This window comes from Neovison vison, chromosome 7, assembly GCF_020171115.1.
Source record: "Neovison vison isolate M4711 chromosome 7, ASM_NN_V1, whole genome shotgun sequence".
Lineage (NCBI taxonomy): Eukaryota > Metazoa > Chordata > Mammalia > Carnivora > Mustelidae > Neogale > Neogale vison.
The window spans coordinates 108,472,758-108,494,842 of NC_058097.1; the positions used below are offsets into that span (position 1 = coordinate 108,472,758).

The window sequence follows — 22,085 nt, forward strand, 5'->3', positions numbered from 1 at the left end:
GTGATGACGAGGCTGAGGCCCAGAGAGGGGAATAGGTGTGTCCAAGGTCACACAGCAAGTTCTGGCAGAGCAGGAATTGCAATCTCCTGTCTTTCCAAGCCTTGTTTTTTTATTTTTTTATTTTTATTTTTTTTTAGAAAAGCCCCTTTTTCTTGAGAAAATTTCCTTCTTTCTTTCTTTCTTCTTCTTCTTCTTCTTTTTTTTTTTTCCAAATGGGTGGGAGCTGCTCACTGTGGCCCAGGCAGGATCATCTGGGAAGGTGGGTGGCAGGGAAGGGCGGCCCCAGGCCTGTGCGACTGTGATTGTGTGCATTGGCGTGCACGCATGTGGTTGCATTTGGGGGCCGGGTGTGGCTCTGGGCAGCTGTCCTGGAGGCGGCATCTGAGCTGGGTGGGGGCCAGGATTCCCCGGATAGCGGATAGTGCAGGGAGCTCATGGGGGCTCTACCCGAGGACAGGAGAATGGATTGTGAGCAGTACGGGGTTGCTGGGGGCCCCAGCGACCCTGAGATTGGTTTGAGGAGGAGAACCAGAAATGAGGTTTGTCTGGAAGGCTTTTCAGAAGAGGTTGGGACCGCTTTGGGTGAGGTGAGGGCGCCGGCCAATGTGTTTGTGTCCTGTCTGGGGAGAGAGGAGACCAATGAGGCCGGATCCCAGTGTTTTCTGGTGCTCTATCTCGTCTTCACTGTTGTTGCCTTGGCCTGGAGGAACATGCTTGGACCACCCTGGGGGCTCAGCCTGGAATGGGAGCAGTGAATCTGGGAAGGCAGAGTGAGGGCCCCAGCCTCCCCACGCCCAGGCAGCAGGGCACACCTCATCGCTAGCCCTGACCTGTCCCACCTGCCACTTTAAATCTTGGAGACTGCCCGCCTGGCCCTTCCCACTTCCAGCCAGCTGCTTATCTGGGTCCTGGGGCAGGGGCGGGGCACTGGCCCAGCTTCCCCGGGTGCTGAGGCTCTGTTCCTGGTTTTGTTTTTGACATGGACCTGAGGAGGCGGCAGGAGAGAAGCTGGGTACGTGTCTGGGGTCCCGGTCACACTGTGCAGTGAGAGACCCCTGAGGTTGAGGTCCCCTGCAGGACCGTGGGCACCTGGAGGGGGTGGAGCTTCACGACTCTGGTGCTGTGGAGGAGAGAGGGAGCCACAGATTGTGAGCCTGATTGCACAGTCCCTCCTTGACCCCATGGGCCCCTGAGAGGTATCTGGCTGGGGCTGTTCGTGGGGTGGGAGTGGATGGTGGCAGGCACTCGGAGCGCTCATGGCTGGGCCTGGGTGCTCAAGGGCGGGCAGCAACTCACCTGGCTGGTGAGACGTGGGGGGCTGCCTTAGTGCCTTATGGCTGGGTGGGCAGGAGGAGGGCCGTGTCCCAGGTCTGTTCGGCCTGCTGTACAAAGGCTGAGCCCAGTGTTGCAGGAACCTGAGCTCCCCAGCTGCCTGTGGGCCTGTTTTCCCACCCCGTCTAGGTCTGTGCCCACCTGTCTGCACGCTAGACTGTGTTTATCGGCGTGAGTGTGTGCCGGCGTGCGTCCGTGCATGCCAGGGCTGGTGTCTGTGTGGGCCTGCCTGAGTGTATGCACAGAGCACGCACGTGTTGTGTCCTTGTGGGTCAGGACTGGTGTGTGTGTGTGTGGGGGGGTCTGTGTACCTTTGTGTGTGTAGACGGCTGTGGATCCAAGTCAGCCCGAGCACCTGCGTGTCTGTCAGCATCTCCTTGTGGTCCTTAGCCTGCTCCCTGGCTTGGGTTGCTGCGTGTCCCCAAGGAAGCCCCCTTGGAACAGAACGAAGAGGGAAAGGAAACAGGAAGATGGGAGTGGCCAGCCACGTGGGCAGGTGGCACAGTGGCCTGGTTCCTCCTGCCTGCTCCTGGGAAACCCTCCTTACCTTTGCTTCCTCCAGCCTTGGGTTTGGGGCTCTCTTGACTTCCTTCTGAGCCCCTAGAACCTAGGTCCTAGTTCTCTCTTCTGATGGCTCGCTGAGCCTCGCTGCAGCTCCACGAGGACCCGACCTCCCTCCTTCCCTCCCTCTCATGCCCTGCTCTGTGCACCGTCCCCAGGAACGCCAGCGCCTGGAGACCATCCTGAACCTGTGCGCCGAGTACAGCCGGGCCGACGGGGGTCCTGAGGCTGGGGAGCTGCCCAGCATTGGGGAAGCCACTGTAGCGTTGGCGCTGGCAGGCCGGAGGCCCTCCCGAGGCCTTTCAGGGGCCACTGGGAGGAACGCCGAGGAGCCTGGAGGGGCCACCCAGCGCCTGTGGGAGTGTGTGGAGCGCTCGGACGAGGAGAACCTCAAGGAGGAGTGTAGCAGCACGGAGAGCACCCAGCAGGAGGTGGGGCGGAGGGGCACCTGGTGAGAGGGGCTGGGTCCGACCCACTGGGGGGCAGTGGGGGGCAGAGGAGGCCTCCATGGTGGAGGCCAAGGCTCAGTGTGGGGGAGGTAACCGAAGGGGCAGGTTTGGAAAGAGACTGGGTAGGAGAGGTGTAGAAGTGAGGCCGTCCTGGTGCATTTCCCAGGCTATAGAGATGCTTTCTGACCCTCCTTTCCTTGGGGCGTCCTCCAGGCCTGGCCCTCAGTGGTGAACCTCCGCTGCCTTTACCTGAGCGGGTGCGGCTTCCCTTGCAGGGAGGGGAGTTGGCTTCCTTTCTCAGTCTAGCTACCCCTTCCAAGAGCCCTGAGGAATGGGGCTCCATTCCTGGAGTCTGATGGGGGAAGGCTCCAGGCTTCCACAGCTGATGGCCTCCCTCCCCACCAGCATGAAGATGCCCCTGGCACAAAGCTCCAAGGAGAGGTGCTGGCCCTGGAAGAGGAGCGGGCCCAGGTGCTGGGGCGCGTGGAGCAGCTCAAGGTCCGCGTGAAGGAGCTGGAGCAGCAGCTGCAGGAGTCGGCCCGAGAGGTGAGCCAGGAGGGCCCGGGCCTCGCTCCTCCTCGCGCAGCATGAAGGCCTCCGGAGCGGCCGGAGATCACCCGCCCTGACGGGCCTTGCTGTGGACCTCGGTGTCGCCCCCAGGCTGAAATGGAGCGAGCACTGCTGCAGGGGGAGAGGGAGGCTGAGCGGGCGCTGCTGCAGAAGGAGCAGAAAGCAATGGACCAGCTGCAGGAGAAGTTGGTGACGTTGGAGGCCGGCATCCAGAAGGAGAGGGACAAGGTAACGCACAGCTGGCCTGGCCCGGGGCTGGCTCCTGGTGGCCTGGGAGCGGGGCAGTGCCTCCTCTAGGCCTCCTACCCCTTCCCTCATCAGCCATCCTGCAGACCTGGTGGTGCCTGTGTCGCCTGGGGCAGGGGACCTTGTCTTCTGTGGAAGGTACCAGCTTGAAGGGCACTGTCAGGGGCTGGGCTGGGGTCTGGGATCTCCTCTGTCTGGGTCTCTGTGCTACCTCTGGGCGCCTGCCATTCGTGGTTCTTCGTGGCCCTTCTAGGCAGTGCCAAAGCCACTTCTGGGGCAGTGAGCACAGCTTGAGGGGCTGGTGCTGGGAAGTGGTTCGGGATGGGGTCCTTCCATCAAGAGAACGTTTCCCTCCGGGCATGCCTTGGGTGCTCAGGATGTGATCTCTGGGAGATGGCCCTCACGTCTCTGCTTCCCCAGAGCCTTCAGGAACTGCAGCCTCCCGTCCCAGGTGGTCCCAGCTCCCGCCCCTGCCCCGTCAGAGTCCGTGCCAGCCTGCAGGGGGCGCTCCGTCCCACAGCGGCCCTGCCGCCAGGCCCCAGATGCTCAACCACATACCAGAAGCTAGAGTGTGGAGAGGGGCCACCTCTTTCTGGACTGGACAGTATTTTTTCCAAGAATTAATTTTCCTTTTGAATTTTTTGAGAGCATCTTCCTCCTATCCCAGTTTTGAGAGTCTTAAAAATTCTTTGACACCGCCCCCTCCCCCATTTTTAAATTTAATTAAAAAAAATTTTTTTTTGGAGCTTTGGTTCTGGCCCCCAAAACCACACTCCCAAATTCTGTGCCAAAATTAACTCCATGCTTACCAATCGGGCCTGCACTAACGCCCCCTCTAATCACTGTCCTGGGTTCTCCGCATGCCCCTAACTGCCGGTGCCACCCAGGCAGGGCTGAGCCACGCCTGCTTTTATACTAACTCCAGGGGCACCGCTGTGCCCTTGACCTCTCCCCACCTAATTCTACCTCCTTCCTTTCTTGGTGTGGGACTCCAGGGTTTTGATCAGAAAGGAATGGACGGGGCACAGCTCAAGTTTACTTGGTGGTGCATTGGGAGGAGGGGTAGAGCTTGGGGGAAATGCCTGGCTGAGAGCTCCTCAGCCTGAAGAGCGCCCCCCTTTGGAAGAGCCCCTGGGCACTGCCTCCATAGATTGTGGGTGGTTTCCTACACAGCAGGGAAAAAGCTGGCTGTCCGCCAGCCATCCGCCTCCCTTCCCTCTCTTCCTTCCGGAGCAGCCGAGGGTCTGGAGGTGCAGCTGGGGTGATGTGGCCCGTGGAGGGCTTGGACAGGTTCCCAGTGCCACACCGTGGCTGCCCTTCATAGCTTCCCCCACTGGGGTTTCCCAAATTGAAATATGCCAGCCAGAGGGTAGGAATGGGTAGGCCTCTCCCTTTCTCCCACCCCTGATCCATCTGGAACATAGGGTGTTGTAAAGACTGAGTCCAAGGAAGGGGAATTGCTTGGACCCCAGGAACTGGGCTGATTGGGTCCTCCTCTCCCTAGATGGGGGGTGGGAGGGTGGGTGGGTTGGGAGGGCGGGGCAGGATCCCATAGAGGGACTTACTTCAAGTAAGCTCAGCATTTCCGAGGGAAGCTGCCTAACTTTATGTCTCACTGATCTGGCATCGCCTGGAGTCTAGGACTTTGCCTTCTTCCTGGACCCAGTTATTTGAGGTGGGGGGGGCAGGGGGAGGAGGTAGTGGCCGTGGGGAGGGTTCACTCAGCTTTCCTCCCCAGCCCATGGCCCCACTCTGGTTTTGGAATCAGTAATCATAGTTTCTCCTCTGCCTGTCCTTCGGAGGGGTGACTCACCAGATCCACCCCTCGTCCCCCTTCCCGCCCTCAGAGGTGTCATCTCGCCCCAGACAGAGCTATGTACCTCCTCTCTGTACCCACTCCTGGGGCTCCTGTTGCCACGGCAACGGCCAGCCGAACTAATTGCAACCCTCATCCCGCTGGAGTTCAGCCTGCAGTGCCCCAGCCCCCCACATCCACCTTGGGCAGGAGGGAGGGAGGCCCAGGGAGTTGGGCTGGGGTCCCCGCTGCCCTGCACTGCCCCAAGCTTTAATATCTCCTGCTGTGAGTCACGACTTAACCCTCACCGGCTCTACCCTTTGCCCCAGGGTGAAATTTTGGTCTCCAGGCGGCGGCAGGGGGAGAAACAGCAGCCAGAGGCTGGGTGTTTGTGACGGGTTTGGAGAGAAAACAGAGGGCTTTTCTTCGGACCCCCCCCAAACAGTTTCTAGTCCAGGGGACTCCAAGAGACCAAAATTTCTGCCCGAGACCCGCTCCTCTGGCTGTCTCACGCGGCCCGTGCACCTGCGAGTGTCCTGTCTCCCACGGCAGCTCCTGGCCTCTCCCGCTCATCACCTCTTCCATGCGCCTTCCCTTCTCTCTTCCTCTCTCCTCTGGCTTATCCTCCTCTGCTCCTCCTTGGCTTCTTCCCCCTCCCCCACCCCCTCCCTGCTGGCTCTCTCTCTCCTGCCCCAGCCGCACCCCCCACCCCCCACGGCCGCACAGCCCGCGGGCCGGAGTTGAGGAGTGTGTGTTCTGTTTCTCCCCTGTGCCCGCCCTCCCCCCCCCTCCCGCCGACCAGGAGAGGGCGGAGCTGGCCGCGGGACGGAGGCACCTGGAGGCCCGCCAGGCGCTCTACGCCGAGCTCCAGACGCAGGTCGATAACTGCCCCGAGTCAGTGCGGGAACAGTTACAGGAGCAGCTGAGAAGGGTCAGTTTCACCAGCCCCCCTTCCCTGGCCCCGAGGGCCACCCACCCAGAAGAGAGGAGAGCAGTGGGACGGGACCACCTGGGCCCTGCAGTACCTGCCGGACACCAGGGTTGGTGCTGTGGCCTGGAGGGGACAGGGCAGGATGGGGGGAGTGCTTCTCTCCTTTCTGCTACTCCAGGCGTTGAGGCCCCCTGCAAGGGGCAGAGCCAAGGAGAGGAAAGGGGGTTAGGGGGGGTAAGGTCCCTTCCCCGATTTCCCTGGGGCCAGCCCTCAGAGCTCCCACCTCTGTGGCCTGGACTTCCAGGCCCGGAGCTGTATCCTGCGCACCACCTGACCCCCTCTGTCACTGTTGTTCAAGGAGGCCGAGGCCCTGGAGACAGAGACAAAGCTGTTCGAGGACTTAGAGTTCCAGCAGCTGGAGCGGGAAAGCCGAGTGGAGGAGGAGCGGGAGCTGGCGGGCCAGGGGCTGCTCAGGAGCCAGGCCGAGCTTCTCCGCAGCATCACCAAGAGGAAGGTGTGTTCCGCTCCATCCTCTGGGGGGAGGGACACCTTAGGGCCAGGTTGGGGGGTTGGTGGCCAACGAACTGGATCCCAGCTGATGATCCCCTATAAAAGCTAATTTTACCTTTCTGAGCCTCAGTTTCCCTCTCTGCAAAACAACGGGCTGTGGAGAGAATGCAGCAGGACAGCATATGGGGACAGCATGGGCTCTGAGGGTGGCAGGCAGGGTGGGCAGCAGCAGCTGTCAGCGACCGTGGGCTCCCAGTGGAGAATGGACAGGGTTCCCACTTGGAGCCGGCCCTGGTTGGGCAGAGAAATGAGAGGTTCAGACGGGGGAGGAGGAGGCTGGGGGAGGCTTGCTGCTGCCCTTGCAGGTCTCTCTGTCTGGTGGGCGTGCTGGGAAACATACAAGGACCTGGGATCTGGACACTGACCCAGCCAGGGGTTTTAGGAAGCGTATCCCCTAGGTTCCAGCTATGGCTCAGCCTTAGCTCTGCTGAGCCAGAAAGCAAGGGGATTGTGGATGGTGTCCTCACGGGTTCTGGAGCTCCAGAGGCGGTGATCCTCTGCTCCTGCTCTCAGCCAGACCAGAACAGGGCGATGGGGCAGGGGTGTGTGTGTGTGTGTGTGTGTGTGTGTGTGTGTGTGTAATACATTTGGGAGGAGGAAGCTGTTAAATCAGGGAGGAGAACAGGGAGGATGGTTGGCAGCTCACATGCCTGCGGCTGAGACAGCTGAAGTGAGTGGGCGGGAGGTGAGGGCAGGGAGCTCAGGGGAGGCTGGCGTCTTGAGGGCTAGCCTGAGCCTGGTGGTATGTGGGGAGCTTCTGGACCTCCCCCTGCGCCCGGATCCCTTGCCCCTCTCCCTGAGTTTCTCTGCCTTCCAAATGCATCTGCTTCTGGATGTGAGACAGATGGAAGGAAGGAAGCGAGCATTTCCCGAGCACGAGGGTGTGTGCCAGGAGGCTTTCTTGGGTTAGCTTATGCCAACCTCACGATGGTCTCACAGGCCAGTGATCTTATCCTTGTTTCATAGACAAAGAAACAAGGGCTCCAAGAAGCCCCATGTCTGCCCCACACCTCAGCTTACAAGCTTCAGAGTCAGCATCAGACCCCAGACCTGCCTGGCCTGGAAATCTCTCTTCCTTACGCTGTACTGCCCTGGGGTCAGGGGCTGGCCCTCCCCCAGCCTCTTCCTTTTCCCTTCGGAGAGGATGCAGCAGGGAGCCCTAGATCAGCTCATCCCATCCCTTTGAGGTCCTGGTGGGTGTAAGCTCCAGGGACTTTGGGAGGGGTCAATGGGACTGGACCCCTGTTCTCTCCTCCCCATGCTCATGTCAGCTTTTGGGAACCAAGCTTAGCCACTGAGACTCTGGGGGTCACATTCTTCCCTTTGCCTTCTTTTGACCTGCTCAGCCTCCCTCCTCCCTCAGCTGTGTCTGTCCTGGCGTCCAGTGCTCCCCTGTCATCTCCACTGTGAGGCAGAGTGGTAGTTCAGAGAACTGGTTTTGGAGACCAGCTCTAGCACTCATTAGCTCCTAAATATACCAGTGTTCTTTTTCTTTTTTTTTTTTTTTTAAAGATTTTATTTATTTATTTGACAGAGAGAGATCACAAGCAGGCAGAGAGGCAAGCAGAGAGAGAGAGAAGGAAGCAGGCTCCCGGCTGAGCAGAGAGCCCGATGTGGGGCTCGATCCCAGGACCCTGCAATCATGACCTGAGCCGAAGGCAGTGGCTTAACCCACTGAGCCACCCAGGCGCCCCTTTTACTTTTTTTTTTTTTTTAGAGATTTTATTTATTCATTTGAGAGAGTGTGGTCACGTGTGTGCACAAGTGGGGGGAGGGGTAGAGCAAGAGGGGGAAGCAGGCTCCCCACTGAACAGAGAGCCCGATGCGGGGCTCAATCCCAGGACCCCGAGATCATGACCTGACCCAAAGTCAGATGCTTAACCATCTGAGCCACTCAGGTGCCCCTATGTCAGTGTTCTTTTTTTTTTTTTTTTTTAAGATTTTATTTGATAGGAGAGATCACAAGTAGGCAGAGAGGGAGAGAGAGAGAGGGAGGAGGAAGCAGGCTCCCTGCCTAGCAGGGAGCCCGATGCGGGACTTGATCCCAGGACCCTGAGATCATGACCTGAGCTGAAGGCAGAGGCTTAACCCACTGAGCCACCCAGGCAGCCCCCCTATGTCTGTGCTCTTAATTGTAAGATGGGCGTAAAGGAACTGCCTCAAAAGAGGATTAGATGAGGTAACAAAATGCAGAGTTCTTGGGTACTAACAGTTTCTCAGTAAACAACAGATCTTGCTGTGGGGATTACCCCCTGGGCTGACCTCAGTTCTGGGGCAGCTCCCTTCTACCCTCCCTCCTCGTTCAGGTTTTTCAGGTTTAACTCTTTTTTTTCTTTTTAATTAAAAAAATTTTTTTAAAGATTTTATTTATTTATTTGACAGAGAGATCACAAGTAGGCAGAGAGGCAGACAGAGAGAGAGGTGGAAGCAGGCTCCCCGCTGAGCAGAGAGCCCGACGCTGGGCTCGATTCTAGGACTCTGGGATCATGACCTGAGGCCAAGGCAGAGGCCTTAACTCACTGAGCCACCCAGGCGCCCTGAGGTTTTAATTCTTAATGGTGTTGGTTTAAGGCCACTTCTTTCAGGAAGCCCTCCTGGGATTAACCCAGCCCGTTTTTTTCCACCCCCATCCTTCTCTCTCACGTTATTCTCTTTTTGTTTCCTTTTAGCACCTGGTTGTTGAGCCAGGCACTGGCCTAAGCCCTGCTGGGGATATGGGGACAGTGACCCTGCCCTTGGATCAGACAGCAGGGGGCGGGGTGGTGATGGAGACACGTGTTGACAAGTACCAGTAGTATGAGGCAGAGGGCGCCATAGAGTCATCTGAGCACAGAGGGAGGAGCCGAGAAATTGAGTGGTGATTGTGGAAGGTGTTGGGAGAGAAGGTAGCGTTCAGCTGGCCTTTGAAGCTAAGTGAGCTCTGAGCGGTGGAGCTCTGAGCGGTGGAAAGTCGGGGTTGCTCTGCCGTACTGAGGGGGGCGGTGTTAGGAAGGCCTGAGAGCATGCGGCTGCACAGCTTACTGTACCCCACAGCCAGGCTGGGGGGGACTCGGGGGCTGAAGAGGGTAGGCCCCGTCCCGGGAGCCCCCGAATGCCAGCTTTGGAGTCACTGCTCTGGCCTGTGAGTAATGAGGAGTCACTCAAAAGATTTTGGGGAGAGGAGTGACCTAACCTTATGTGTGGATTAAAGAAAAAAAATTCAAATAATACGTATATATTTTTAGAAGCATTTTAAAATTTAGAGAAGCAAACAAAAACAAAGCTCCAAAGCCATTTTAAGAAGGTGTTTGTGGCTGTGGGGGTGGGTAGTGGGGTGCACCAGACAGTCAAGAGAGTGGGTGCAGGAGGCTGGTGAAGAGGTCCCAGCTGGGAAGGCAGCTGACTTGGGGGGTGGCCGTGGGCGTGGGGGCAGGTGGAGAACTCTTCAGTATGCCCTGGGTTCTGGACTTGTTGACGGTGGGGGCGTCAGGGAACTCGGCTTCTAGCGGGTGAGCCCAATGGCACAGGTGGTGCTGGTTGAGGCAGGGCTGAGGGGAGGAGTTGACTGTAGTTGCCAGTTTTCCCCGGGGGTGAGTTGAAGCCGAGGGGAAGAGCTGGTTGGTGCCCTCCACCCAAGCCATGGGTCTCCCCGTGGGCTCAACCCTGTTGTCGCCCAGGCCCGACCGACCACTCCCCTGTCCTCCAGGAGCGTCTGGCAGTCCTGGACAACCAGGCGGGCCAGATCCGGGCCCAGGCCGTGCAGGAGTCCGAGCGCCTGGCGCGGGAAAAGAACGCCTCCCTGCAGCTGCTGCAGAAGGTACCCCGGTCAGGGTGGCGGGGTGGTGGGGGGTCAGGGCTGGGGTGGATGGTGGGGGACGGGTGTGGAGGGGCCGCGGGGGGGCACTTTGCCGGCCACGCCGGACACCCTTCCTTGGCCTTCCCCTTCCCCCCTCGCTGCGCCCCCCCACCCCGTGCTGACTCTGCCCATTGGGGTTTGCAGGAGAAGGAAAGACTGACTGTGTTGGAGGGGAGATACCACTCGCTCACAGGAGGCAGGCCCTTCCCGAAGACCACGTCCACTCTCAAAGAGGTAACGAGCTGGGCTCAGCCCTAGCTTCAGGCCCAGTGGGTCTCTCGGGAGGCTCTGGAGCCACAGGGGGGCACCTTTGCCCTGGGGTTGAGTAGGGGGACATTTTCGCAGACTGGAGAGGTTGAGTGGGAGTGGCCCTGACGTCTGGGATTTGACTCTCTGTGGCTACCAGCTGCTGCTTTTCAGATACCTTCCTGATACTACCGTTTGGGGGATTAAATTCACGTGGCGGAGTCAGGCAGCCTGACTGGGGAGGCCGGGCAGCTCGCAGGTTTGGTAAGGGCGGGCGCTGGGCAGACTCCCCTTGATGGGGAGCACAGGACTCTAGGGGACCTGAGCTGGGCGCTCCTTGGGCTTCAGTCTAGAGCTGGGCTCTTGGCCGAGAAGTGGGTACTGACGTCCCTTAAGCCACTCTTTCCTGAGGCCTTGCACGCTTGGGGTGTAAAGCCCAATGAGGACGTGCCCTAGTTCCCAAGCTCTTTTCCCCGCCTCCCTGCACGAGCCACCAAGGCCCGGGGCGGGGTGGCTGGGCTGTGTGAGGGGAGAGGCCCCTCACCACGTACCCTCTCTGTAGGCTGAACTGCTCATCTCCAAGGCCCCAGAGATGGGGCCTGGGTCTGCGACTCTGGTCCCTTTCCCAGGGTCTTCAGAGCCTGTGGCCTCCTCTGTTCCCCTAACCCCACCTGCTTCCATTCAGCTCTGCCCCAGAGCACAAGAGGTAATCACAGCTGACTGCCTGCTCTGCCGTGCCCACTGCCTGCCTGCCTGCTTGCCAAGCTCCTGCCTACAGCTTCTCCCGAGGGCCTGGCCACAGGGCGTGTGGCCGTTACCCTCTGGCCAGAGCTTGTGAGAGTCTGAGCGAGTGTGCCATCCCACTCTTGTGGCGGGGGCCTGGGAAGCCCATGCAAAACCAGAGCACCGATTTGCATATTAATTTGCATGCCTTCTGCATGCAGTTCTCACAACCCACTGGACCCCCCAGCTCATTTTCCTTTTCCCTGACCCTTGGAGGACAGTTGCTCTCAGGAGCAAGGCCAGGCTGGAGCTCCCTCTGGGTAGGGCAGGCTCAGGCTCCCGTGCACTTCACGTGCGTTCTGGATGCCTGCCACGCCTGCAGCACCTAGAGGAGCCCCGGGAGCTGAGGACCTGCTGGGGGCTGTGCCAGGCCCTGACCTCCCGCCCCACAAGCTCACGTGCTAGTATCTCTCCAAGTACTAACCCATGGGCACTGAGCCCATGTTTCTTCTTGGGCTTTGAGCTGTTCCCTGCTAAGGTCTCTCTCTCTCAGAGCCCATGTAGCTCACCCCCTAGTGGTGTCTCCATCTCTCCCCTTCCAGCTCCTGCGCCAGCAGATGTGCGAGATGCTGGGGACTGGTGGCCGTGTCCATGCTGTGTGTGTGTGCGTGCCCCACGGGGGATGCCCAGGGTGTCAGAGACAGAAGGCTTGTCTGGGGGCTGGGTCCTGATCCTCAGTGGACTCTTGGAAGGCTTCTTGGCTTCTCCTGTCCCCAGCCCAGACCAAACCCAGGGGTGGGCCTTCAGGGTCTGCCTGGGGCAGGGCCTGGATGCCAAGGCAGCTTCAAAAGGCAGAGGTCAAGAAGAGCTTTCAGACCATTCTCCCTGCCCTTTTCTGGTCCCCCGCCCGGCCACAGCTGTCTTCAGGCACAGTGGGCCACTGAGCTCCCCGCCCCTGCTCTGGATCTTGCATTGACTGGAGTGATGGCCCTAAGGCATGGAGTTTGGGTGTCGGGTACCTGGTAGTACCCTTTAACCTCTTCTCTGCCCATCCCTCCCCCGCCCACCGGGCCCCCTAGGAGTATGTGAGCCTGGCAGAGGTTCTCCAGCTGTGCTTCCGCTTGGACCCCCATGCTTCTGCCGCCTCCCCTGGCGCGCTCGCCCAGCCCCTGCCTGACAGTGAGGTACCAGCCACGGAGGGAGCCCACCGGTGCCTCCTCGTGGGTGCCCAGATGGTTCCTCCGGCCTGGGTGGGGCTTGGGGGGACAACAGGGTCTTTTCAACAGTGAGGGAGAAGGGCCGCTGGCATAAGGGGGTTGGGAATGGTTCCCTCCCTTCCCGGGGGCTTCGGGAGCATCAGCTCCTGGTGGCTCAAAGCGGGGCAGGCCCACTGAGAGGACTCGCCTGCGTCTCTGCCGCTGTGTGCTTCCTGTGATTACCTTCCCTTGCCCATGGGCAGGGCTGGCGCTCGGGTCACAGTTCCATTAACCTCTCGTATTCCCTCCTGCATCCTGGCCTGCCCCCAAGTACGTGACGCTTGAGCAGCTAAAGGCGATGTGGGGCTGCTCGCCCGTGCCCACAGCCCCTGCGCCAGGCCTGCCTTTCTGGGCCTCTGCCTCCCGGGACCTGGTTCCCACCACCTGCCTTCCTCCCGTGCTGCCCTCTTCCTCCTCCGCTTCTCTCACGCCTTCACCCAAGGTTGGTGGTCTGTGTGTTCCTGCCATGCCCAGCGCGCTGCTGGTGTGGCTGTGTGTGTGTGTGTGAGTGTGAGTGTGTCTGTGTCCCACCCCTGCTTCCCAGCTTTGAGCTCCAGGCCAGCCCCCGGGAGTGCTCCGTGCCGGTGGGCGCTGGCCGGCTGGCATCATGGTTGGCATAGCACGAGTCTCTGGTCTGGGAGTTGTGTCCTGACTGTGCCTCTTTGCCCTCGGCGTGTTCACAGCAACTGTTCTCTCACTGTTTTTCTCCTCCTTCTCTTGACACTGTCCTTCTTCCCTTCCCTTCTCCCTCAACTTCCTGTCCCCCCTCCCATTGTGGCCTGCCTTTACTCTTCTCCAACCTTCCCCTCCCTTCCCCTCCTCGCCCGTTCTCCTCGCCCCTCCCCGCGCCCCACTCCAGATGGAGGAGCTGCTGCCCCCTGCTGTAGACTTAGAGCAGTGGTACCAGGAGCTGATGGCCGGGCTGGGGACCGGCCCCCCTGCGGCCTCCCCGCGCTCCTCTCCCCCGCCTCTGCCCGCCAAAGCTTCCCGGCAGCTGCAGGTAACCCCCTCTCTCCGAGCCCTGCTTCTCTCTGCTCTGGGTACCTCCTGCCAGTCCAGCGGCCGCACAGCGCCACCTCAGATCGGGTGGGGAGGTGGTGGTCAGTTAAGTCAGGGCACCAAGGGGCCTCTGGGCCCTGACATCGCCTCACGGGCAGCTGTCCCGGCACTTTGGGCAGCTGGAGGGTCAGCCTCTGAGTCCATGGACGAGATGCAGGATTGCCAGTCCAGCAGAAGGACCTTCAGGAGCAGCGGTCAGGTTGGGGTGGCTCTGGTGCCTCATGCTAGGACGGACCGTGGCTCTGCTCTGTCCCCGGCCACCCTCAGGCCCGGAGTTTCTCACTCGATCTGGGGGGCCTGATGCCCTCTTGGACCTCTTGCAGCTGGAACTAGTGTGGCCGGCATTTTGCTCTCCGGGTCTCCCCATGGGTGACAGGCAGGGGCAGTACTGGTGGGGCAGAGACTGAAGTGACAGCCCTGAGGACATGCCCGGGCCTCCTCAGCATCTCTGTGCAGGGCGTGGGCCTGCCTGTGGCCAGCTGCTCACCGTGGGTGGGGAAAGGGGTCAGGGCACTGACCTGTGGTTGTGCCCAGGACCCCAGCGCTCAAGATTCCCTCCTGGGGTGCAAGCACTGCACTCTGTCTTTGTGGCCTCATCTCGAGTTTCATGTCCCTTTAGGAGGAGTTGGATTCTTCTAGCGTGTGGGGCAGCTGTACTTCATGTCCAGCTGGTTAGAAGTTTGTTTTTTTAAAGATTTTATTTATTTGAGAGAGAGAGCGAGCATGAGCAGAGGGAGAAGCAGGCAGAGGGGGAAGCAGACGCCCCACTGAGCAGGGAGCCCAATGCGCACTCGATCCCAGGACCCCAGGATCATGACCTGAGCCCAAGGCAGACGCTCAACCCAGTGAGCCCCCCAGGAACCCCGAGATTTGTATGTGTTTTGATTCATGTGACCATCAGCAGTTCACTCTCTGCTTTTACAGAGCCAACACTGGGGCTCGGAGAAGTCAGTCATCCCCATGATGAGGGGGCCCCACGACTAGAAAGTGGCAGAGCTGGTGCTGGGAGTCGGGGTTCGTGCCTCCAGACCCCGTATTCAGCCGGCGTGAAGGCTGGGAGGGAGCTGGACAGTTCCTTCTGCTAGTGCCGCTCCCTCCTTTTGCAGATAAGGAAGCCAGGGCCCAGAGCTGGGAGGTACACAGCCCAAGGTCACAGAGCCTACTAGCAGCCAGGCGGGACCTGAAGGAAGCCTGACCTGCTGTTGGTCTCCAACACAGCCCTGCCCAACAGATGTGAATGCCTCCTCCCAAGGATCTTCTCTCAGACCTGGGGTGGGGCTGGGAATTGGCCCAGAGAGGAACTGCCTGGAAAAGGCTTGTCCCTATAACCCCTGTCTCCCCCCCCCCCCACTTCCCACCTGTCCGTTGAGCTGGCCCAAGGAGTTCAATGACGTTGTCTGCTGGAAATGGCCTGGGAGTCCTGGTGCCAGGGCAGGACCTGGATCACAGCTGGCCTAGGTGACCTGGGATTGGCAGCCGGTGGGGAAGCCAGAGCTGACCAGGCAGGATCTCTTCCCTCCAGGTTTACCGCTCCAAGATGGACGGTGAGGCCACCAGCCCCTTGCCCCGGACCCGCAGTGGCCCCCTCCCCTCTTCCTCTGGCTCTTCTTCCTCTTCCTCCCAGCTCAGCGTGGCTACCCTGGGCCGGAGCCCCTCTCCAAAGGTCTGAGGACATTGGGTGGGCTCCTTGTGTGGCATGGTAGGGACAGGGAGGGTGTGCTACGGGGGAGAGGTCAAGGCCACCCAGGAAAGCTTTGGGAGGCGGGGTCTTCCGAGAGCCGGGTCCCAGTGCTCCGTTCCTTCACCCCCAGAGTGCTCTGCTCGCCCAGAACGGGACAGGCAGCCTTCCTCGCAACCTGGCGGCCACGCTGCAGGACATCGAGACCAAGCGCCAGCTTGCCCTGCAGCAGAAGGGTGAGTGGCTGCTTTCCCAGGGGCCCTGGATATCTGCCCCGCGCCCCCTACACCACACTTGCCACGGCGTTTCTTTGCTTTAATGGAGTTGTAGCCAAGCGCAGGAAACGTTTAGATTGAGTATCTGCAGAGCTTCCTGGACATTTATCAAGAGACTGAGGGCTGGGGGCCGTACAGTCCTTCCAGAGAGCTCAGCAAAGAAGGGAGATGCTTGTCGGCCTGAGCTGGGGTGGACGTCGCCCTGTCTGGAGATGGGGGTGGGGTACCCGATGGCCTCCAGAGCTGTTCTCTGAGATACCAGCTCTGGGGACCCAGGAGGCCTGGTTGCCTGTGTGCATCTTGGTTGTTCTGAAAGCCCATGTCTGTGCCTCTCCCTCGTCTCATCCCCTCTGTGTCTCTCTACCCTACCCTTTGCCCGGGGCCCCCACACCAGGCGAGTCGCTTCCTGCCGAGCCCCCCCCAGCCGACAGCCCAGCAGGTAGAGCGGTGGTCACTGGGGGCATTGCTTTGGTCAGGCGGCCCCACCTGGGCATCTGCATGACGTGTCCCTCGCAGGTCCTTGCTGCCCCGCCCCGGCCCCCTGTGGCCTCCCCAGCTGAGCCGTGATGGGGTGTCTGGCTGGCCGCACCCCTTGAGCCGGACTGGCCCCTGCCTCAGCTGTGCTCTGCCTCGTCTCCTCTTCTTCGCTGCTGGTGTCGCTCTTGCTTGTGTGTCACTGCGGGCTCTGCACGGACACCCTGCTCACGGACCTCGCCCCCTCCCACTCCCCTCCCCGGCAGGCGGGTGGTGCATGCGTCCTGCCCTGCTCTCCAGGTGATGATGGTGAGCTGGAGGCACCGCCTGGGCAGGGTCTGTGCCCCGCTGGGCCCAGGATGCAGAAGAAGCGCTGAAGCCACACGATGTGGCCGTGTCCAGTCGTGCAGGCGACCGCAGTGCTGGCGGGGCTTTAGGGAAGCTGGTGGGGGCCGAGGGCTGGGCTCACCTCGTCCCTCTGTGATGCTGCCCGTGTCCCCCAGAGGGCCCGCTGTGACACCCCCCCCCACCCTCCGCAGGACAGCAGGTGATTGAGGAGCAGCGGCGCCGCCTGGCAGAGCTGAAGCAGAAGGCGGCGGCTGAGGCCCAGTGCCAGTGGGATGCCTTGCACGGGGCGGCCCCCTTCCCGCCGGGCCCCTCCGGCTTCCCCCCGCTCATGCACCACTCCATCCTGCACCACCTGCCGGCCGGCCGGGAGCGCGGAGAGGAAGGCGAGCACGCCTACGACACGCTGAGCCTGGAGAGCTCGGACAGCATGGAGACCAGCATCTCCACCGGCGGCAACTCGGCCTGCTCGCCCGACAACATGTCCAGGTACCTGCCCCGGGGGGCCGGCCCCGCCTCTGCCAGCCGCCTCCGGCCTCCTGATGCCCCCGCTCTCCCTCTCCCCACAGCGCCAGCGGCCTGGACGTGGCCAAGATCGAGGAGATGGAGAAGATGCTGAAGGAGGCGCACGCCGAGAAGAGCCGGCTCATGGAGTCCAGGGTAAGGAGGACCCGCTCGGGCAACCCCAGCCTCTCTGCCCCCAGTGCCTCGAGACCTTCCCTTGAGGGAGAAACGGTTTAAAAGTTCATGTTCCTCAAGTGGAGGAGGCCTGGCCACATGGCAGGTGTCCCAGCTCTCAGGACAAGGGGTGGCAGCGTGGGCACTGCCAGGCATGTCCCGGACAGCGGCTTCTGGCCCCTGTGTGTTTGGCTCGGGGGTGTTTTGGCCGCCACGGGAACTGATTCTGGTCTCCCCCAGGGGCAGGAAAGGTGGGAATGGGGGCCTGAGGGGTCGGGCTAGAAGAACAGGCAGGTGTCCAGGCCAGAGCCGGGGTGTTGATGGAGGGTCTGTGGGGAGTGGGGTGGGGGTGGGGCAGAGCGAGGCCGTGGCTTCTGCCTGCAGGCCTACAGGTGGGACCAGAGCGGTGTCCCAGGCACAGCCAGGCTGAGGGGCCCAGGCCTGCGGAAGAGGGTTGTGGGGGTCTCTGCAGAGGCTGTTCCTTCTTCACCTGCTGGGCGCTCTGTGTCCCTGGAGGGGTGTGTGGGGCTGGGGGCAGGAGGCCTCCGCTAGGCCAGCCAGAAAAGAAGTCCTCTCAGTGGTGCTCCCATTGAAGGAGGGCACATATGGAAGCAGCTTGGCCGATGGAGAGAAAGGAGACTTTGGTCAGTTTGGGGCTGGGGAGAAATGGCAGCCAGGAGCAGATGGTGCTAAGGTCGTCACTGTTGATGAGGACACAACACGCCACGGACAGGCTCTGTGTGTGAGGATTTGTTCTAATGACTTTTAAACCCTTTTAAGAATGGCTTCTGTAAGTTCGTGTCTTTTTTCCCCAGAAAGTTCAAAGTTCAACTAGGAATGTTTGTATTTTGCTTTCAAAGGGCCTTAGTGGTTCGGGAGGGACTATGGAATATATCCAGTATGAGGGAAAGTCAGGCGGCGTGCGTGCTAGGAGCTCAGGTAAAGCGTGATGAACCCCGTTTAGCGCTTCTGTGCTGCTGGCATCTGTGATGGGCGTTTAGCTACATGATCTTGTTTAAGTGTCACTCTAATCCCTGAAGGGAGGTGTGCTCGGCCCCATTTTACAGATGAGATGGCAGAGGACGAGGGGGTTTAAGTGGTTTTGTCAGGCTTGCAGAGCTCATCCTGGCAGCAGATCCGAATCTGAAGCCAGGAGGTTTGTTTCTTTCTTTCTTTCTTTCTTTTTTTTTTTGGTAAAGATTTTGTTTATTCACTTATTTGACACAGAGAAAGATCACAAGTAGGCAGACAGGGAGGCGGCGGGTGGGGGGGGCGGGAAGCAGGCTCCCCGCCGATGACGCGGGTCTCGATCCCAGGACCCTGAAATCATGACCTGAGCCGAAGGCGGAGGCTTAACCCACTGAACCACCCAGGCGCCCCTCAAAGCCAGGAGGTTTCACATCAAAGCATTTAACCTGACTGGCGAGGTGCCTGCAGAGGGTGGGTTTTGGGGGTGATGCTCTCTGGTGCCAGGCTGCCCCCTGAGGTGGGTGCTGCCTGAGCCTCTGCCCCAGCCTGAGGAGGGGCGGCGGGGGAAGGGGCGGGAGAGGGCAGCTGTGGGCGCTGACCCCTGGCTTTGGGGGCAGGAGCGGGAGATGGAGCTCCGGAGGCAGGCCCTCGAGGAGGAGCGGAGGCGGCGTGAGCAGGTGGAACGGAGGCTGCAGAGCGAGAGCGCCAGGAGGCAGCAGCTGGTGGAGAAGGAGGTCAAGATGCGGGAGAAACAGTTTTCCCAGGTGCGTGGGCGAAGGGGTGCATGGGGTGGTTGGCTTGACGGCGGGGCTGTGGAGGGCTGGGGATGCCCCGTGCCCCTGGGGTCATGCAGCTTTTCCACCAGAAAAGATCGCTGTTGGCTCCGTACGAGCAGAATTCTGTTGAGACTCGTTCAGCCTGCAGGAGCAGAGGCCTGCGTGTGTGTGTGCGCGCGTGTGTGCGTCTGTATTTCATGGCTGTCCTGGCCCTCGCTGCCCCAGACTCGGCAGCTCCAGGCGTCCCCACTCCCAGCAGATGGTGTCACTCTGACTTCCGGCTTGCCTCTCGGGAAGAGAGCTGTATTCGTTCTGGGACGGGAACCCCTGAGCTTTTTCTTTACGCAGAAGGTTTGAGTAGAACGGTTGAAGGCGGAAGGAGAAGTTAGGCTGTGTAGGGAGATCTGCGATGTCTCTGGTCTCAGATCCTGGCCCCCGACTGTGAGAGCCTGTGGGACTCAGACAGGCTAGTCCTTCCTGCTGGGTCTTACAAGCTCCGCTCCAGGGTGGGGGGTCCGGTGGGATCTTTCCCAGCAGTGACCAGTGACCACAGCTCCCTGACGTCCTGTGAGGCAACAACATGAATTCTAAGGGGGTAGGCCACCTGGATTGGGTTTGGGAATTAAGAAGTAACCGGGGGGTGCCTGGGTGGCTCCGTCAGTTAAGCATCTGACTCTCAGTTTCAGCTCAGGTCTTGATCTCAGGGTCATGAGATCGAGCCCCACGTCGGGCTCCATGCTGGGTGTGGAGCTGGCTTGGGGCTCTCCCGCTGCCCCCTCATACTCCCTCTCTCTCTCTCAAAAAAAATAGATGAAATAATCAGAAACTCTTCAGTTCTCCCTCGATGCTTGGGATCTCTGTCAGGCGTCCGGTTCACCTTTCCGGCCTCAGTCAGTGGCCGCTTCATGTCTGTCTCCCCTCGCCCCCTGCCATGGGGCTTAGACATTGCTCCAGGGACAGCCGTGTCTGCTGTGGGAGTGGGTGCAGCCAGCCTGTCTTTGGGAGCACCTCCTGGAAGCTGTGCATTTTGTTTTTTCTCTAAATAATTTATGGTGTTTCCTTTTCTGGCCTTTCTAATGTAGAGGAAGAGTAGGAAAAAAATTCCAGTGGACTGAGGGGTCTAGCTGGTATCAGAATTTTTTATTTTATTTTATTTATTTATTTGAGAGAGGGATCACAAGTAGGCAGAGAGGCAGGCAGAGAGAGAGGGGGAAGCAGGCTCCCTGCTGAGCAGAGAGCCTGATGCAGGGCTCAATCCCAGGACCCTGAGATCATGACCTGGGCCGAAGAAGGCAGAGGCTTAACCCACTGAGCCACCCAGGCGCCCCTGGTATCAGAATTTTTGAGATGGAACAGACCTTAATGATTATCTAGTTCAAAGCCCTAGTATTACTTTTAAGGAAAAGGGAGGCCCAGAGAGGCCATGTGATCCAAACAAGGTCCCATGAGAAGCCTGAGGCCAGATGGCTCGTTGGGCTTTCTTTCCCAGAGCGTGCCCACCTCAGGCCTCTTGCTTTATTCTGCTCAGCCCAGGAGGGAGACAAGGGGCAGGGAGAAGGCAGGGACAGCTGTGTCTTCCTCCTAGGTGGGGAAACTGAGGCATGGAGTCACTTAGTAGTTTGCCCAGGCCGGGGCTGCCTCGATGCAGGCCTGCTAGGTCTCTGCTTTTGTCATAAACACTGTGAAACCGGAGAGGTAGCCCGGGGGGTGGGAGGCGTGATGGCAGCAGTGAGGGTTTGGGACTGAAGCCAAGGGACCTGGACAGGGCAATGACACGGGGAAGAGAGAAGACTGCTGACACTGTCCTCTGCTTCTAGGCACGACCCCTGACCCGCTACCTGCCGATCCGGAAGGAGGACTTTGACCTGAAGACCCACATCGAGTCCTCGGGCCACGGCGTCGACACCTGTCTGCACGTGGTGCTCAGCAGCAAGGTGTGTGGCCTGTGGGGCCCCGGGGTGCTGGGGAGGGAACCCCGTAGCCTGGGCGCCTCCTGGGCCCTTGGAATAGTGGCCCCAGTTCCTCCGTCCCGGAGTGTGCTTGCTGGCCTGAAGCAGTGGGGGTCGCAGCCCCCCAGAATCCAGGCACAGGCAACGGCTTTTATGGTGCCGTTCCGGGAGGAGAGGGTCCAGGGGTTCCGCTCTGGGTCCTTCCTCACCCCCCTGCTCCTTGGCAGGTCTGCCGTGGCTACTTGGTCAAGATGGGCGGCAAGATTAAATCGTGGAAGAAGCGCTGGTTTGTCTTCGACCGGCTCAAGCGCACCCTTTCCTATTACGTGGGTGAGTTTTCATCAGACGTCTCGGAGCCCGGACCCTTGGGCTGGCCCCCAGGGCAGCTGGTGTTCACCAGGCTTCCCAGTGGGGGGTTGGGGGATCTGAGCGGGGCCTGACCTCCCCTTGCTGACGGCGCACGGGCTGCACTTGGTCCCCCTTCAGTCTTGGTCGTTTACGTATTTGGCGACATCACCGAGCACGGAGTAAGTTCTGGGCCCTGCCAGAGGCGTTGGTGACGAGCCGGGTGGCTGCGGCTGTCCCTGGAGCTGCTGTCAGGGAGGCAGGTAGTGGCCAGACTGGGAAGGCCGGGCAGGATGGGCATGCTGTAGGGGCCGTGCAGACTCTGTGGGCGTGTGGAGTCCTGTGGATTCTGCCCTGGGCACGTTCCCTCAGAGACTCTGATGAGCAGCTGAGCAGCTGATTGCCAGAAGTGATCGGGACAGCCCTGGGGACAGGCTCCTTGGCGCTTCCTGCTCTCTCTGCTCCCTCCACACTGCCTCCAGCGTCGCTGCTGGTCCTTGGGGTTCCCGTCTGGACGGTTCCCATGTTGAGTGCAGGACGCCGTGTGGCACACTGGCCCGGAGAGGCCAGGCTGCGCTGTGGGGGCAACCAGTTCTCACATCCCAGGGGCTCAAAAACCAGTTTCCTTTCCTGCCCAATATGTGTCCGTGTACCTTGTGGGCCGGTGGGGCCCTGCTCCCCTCTGCGTCAGTGTTCCCTTTGTTCGATGGCGTGCGTTTTTGGAATGTTGCTGGCCACGGTGGCAGAGGATAAAGAGAAGCTTAATTGTGCCTTGCATGGGCATTAAATGCCCTGGCTGGGGTCTGTCCTCAGGTCGCTAGCGGGGCTGCTCAATCAGTCCCCCAGCTCTGCCCAGCCATAAAGCGGGGCAGAACCATCCTGTTCAGAGTTTGGAAGGAGAGGGCTGAAGTGTCTGGTGGCAGAGACACCCAGGCCCAGAGTGCCTGCCTCTGGTCTAACCTGGTCCCTGACCAAGTGCCACCCTCTCTAGGAAGCCTTCCCTGATTGCCTGGGCCCTGGGTG

General features: G+C 60.2%; 1 protein-coding gene across 8 annotated transcripts in view; it reads left to right on the top strand.

Annotated features, from left to right (window-relative positions):
• PHLDB1 (pleckstrin homology like domain family B member 1) overlaps positions 1 to 22,085 on the top strand; it is a 45,092-nt gene that overhangs the window by 17,552 nt on the left and 5,455 nt on the right. For 2 of the 8 annotated variants that reach the window (XM_044257962.1, XM_044257964.1), the window contains exons 7-21: positions 2,052 to 2,324; positions 2,748 to 2,888; positions 3,003 to 3,140; positions 5,756 to 5,884; positions 6,243 to 6,398; positions 10,140 to 10,250; positions 10,434 to 10,523; positions 13,374 to 13,514; positions 15,096 to 15,236; positions 15,385 to 15,487; positions 16,540 to 16,834; positions 16,915 to 17,005; positions 18,610 to 18,756; positions 20,586 to 20,702; positions 20,945 to 21,047. In XM_044257962.1, the coding sequence (XP_044113897.1) occupies positions 2,052 to 2,324; positions 2,748 to 2,888; positions 3,003 to 3,140; positions 5,756 to 5,884; positions 6,243 to 6,398; positions 10,140 to 10,250; positions 10,434 to 10,523; positions 13,374 to 13,514; positions 15,096 to 15,236; positions 15,385 to 15,487; positions 16,540 to 16,834; positions 16,915 to 17,005; positions 18,610 to 18,756; positions 20,586 to 20,702; positions 20,945 to 21,047 (2,176 nt within the window). Of the gene's footprint in view, positions 1 to 2,051; positions 2,325 to 2,747; positions 2,889 to 3,002; positions 3,141 to 5,755; positions 5,885 to 6,242; positions 6,399 to 10,139; positions 10,251 to 10,433; positions 10,524 to 13,373; positions 13,515 to 15,095; positions 15,237 to 15,384; positions 15,488 to 15,920; positions 15,966 to 16,539; positions 16,835 to 16,914; positions 17,006 to 18,609; positions 18,757 to 20,585; positions 20,703 to 20,944; positions 21,048 to 22,085 lie in introns of all 8 variants that reach the window. The other 6 variants (XM_044257965.1, XM_044257967.1, XM_044257963.1 and 3 more) reach the window with 5 other exon arrangements.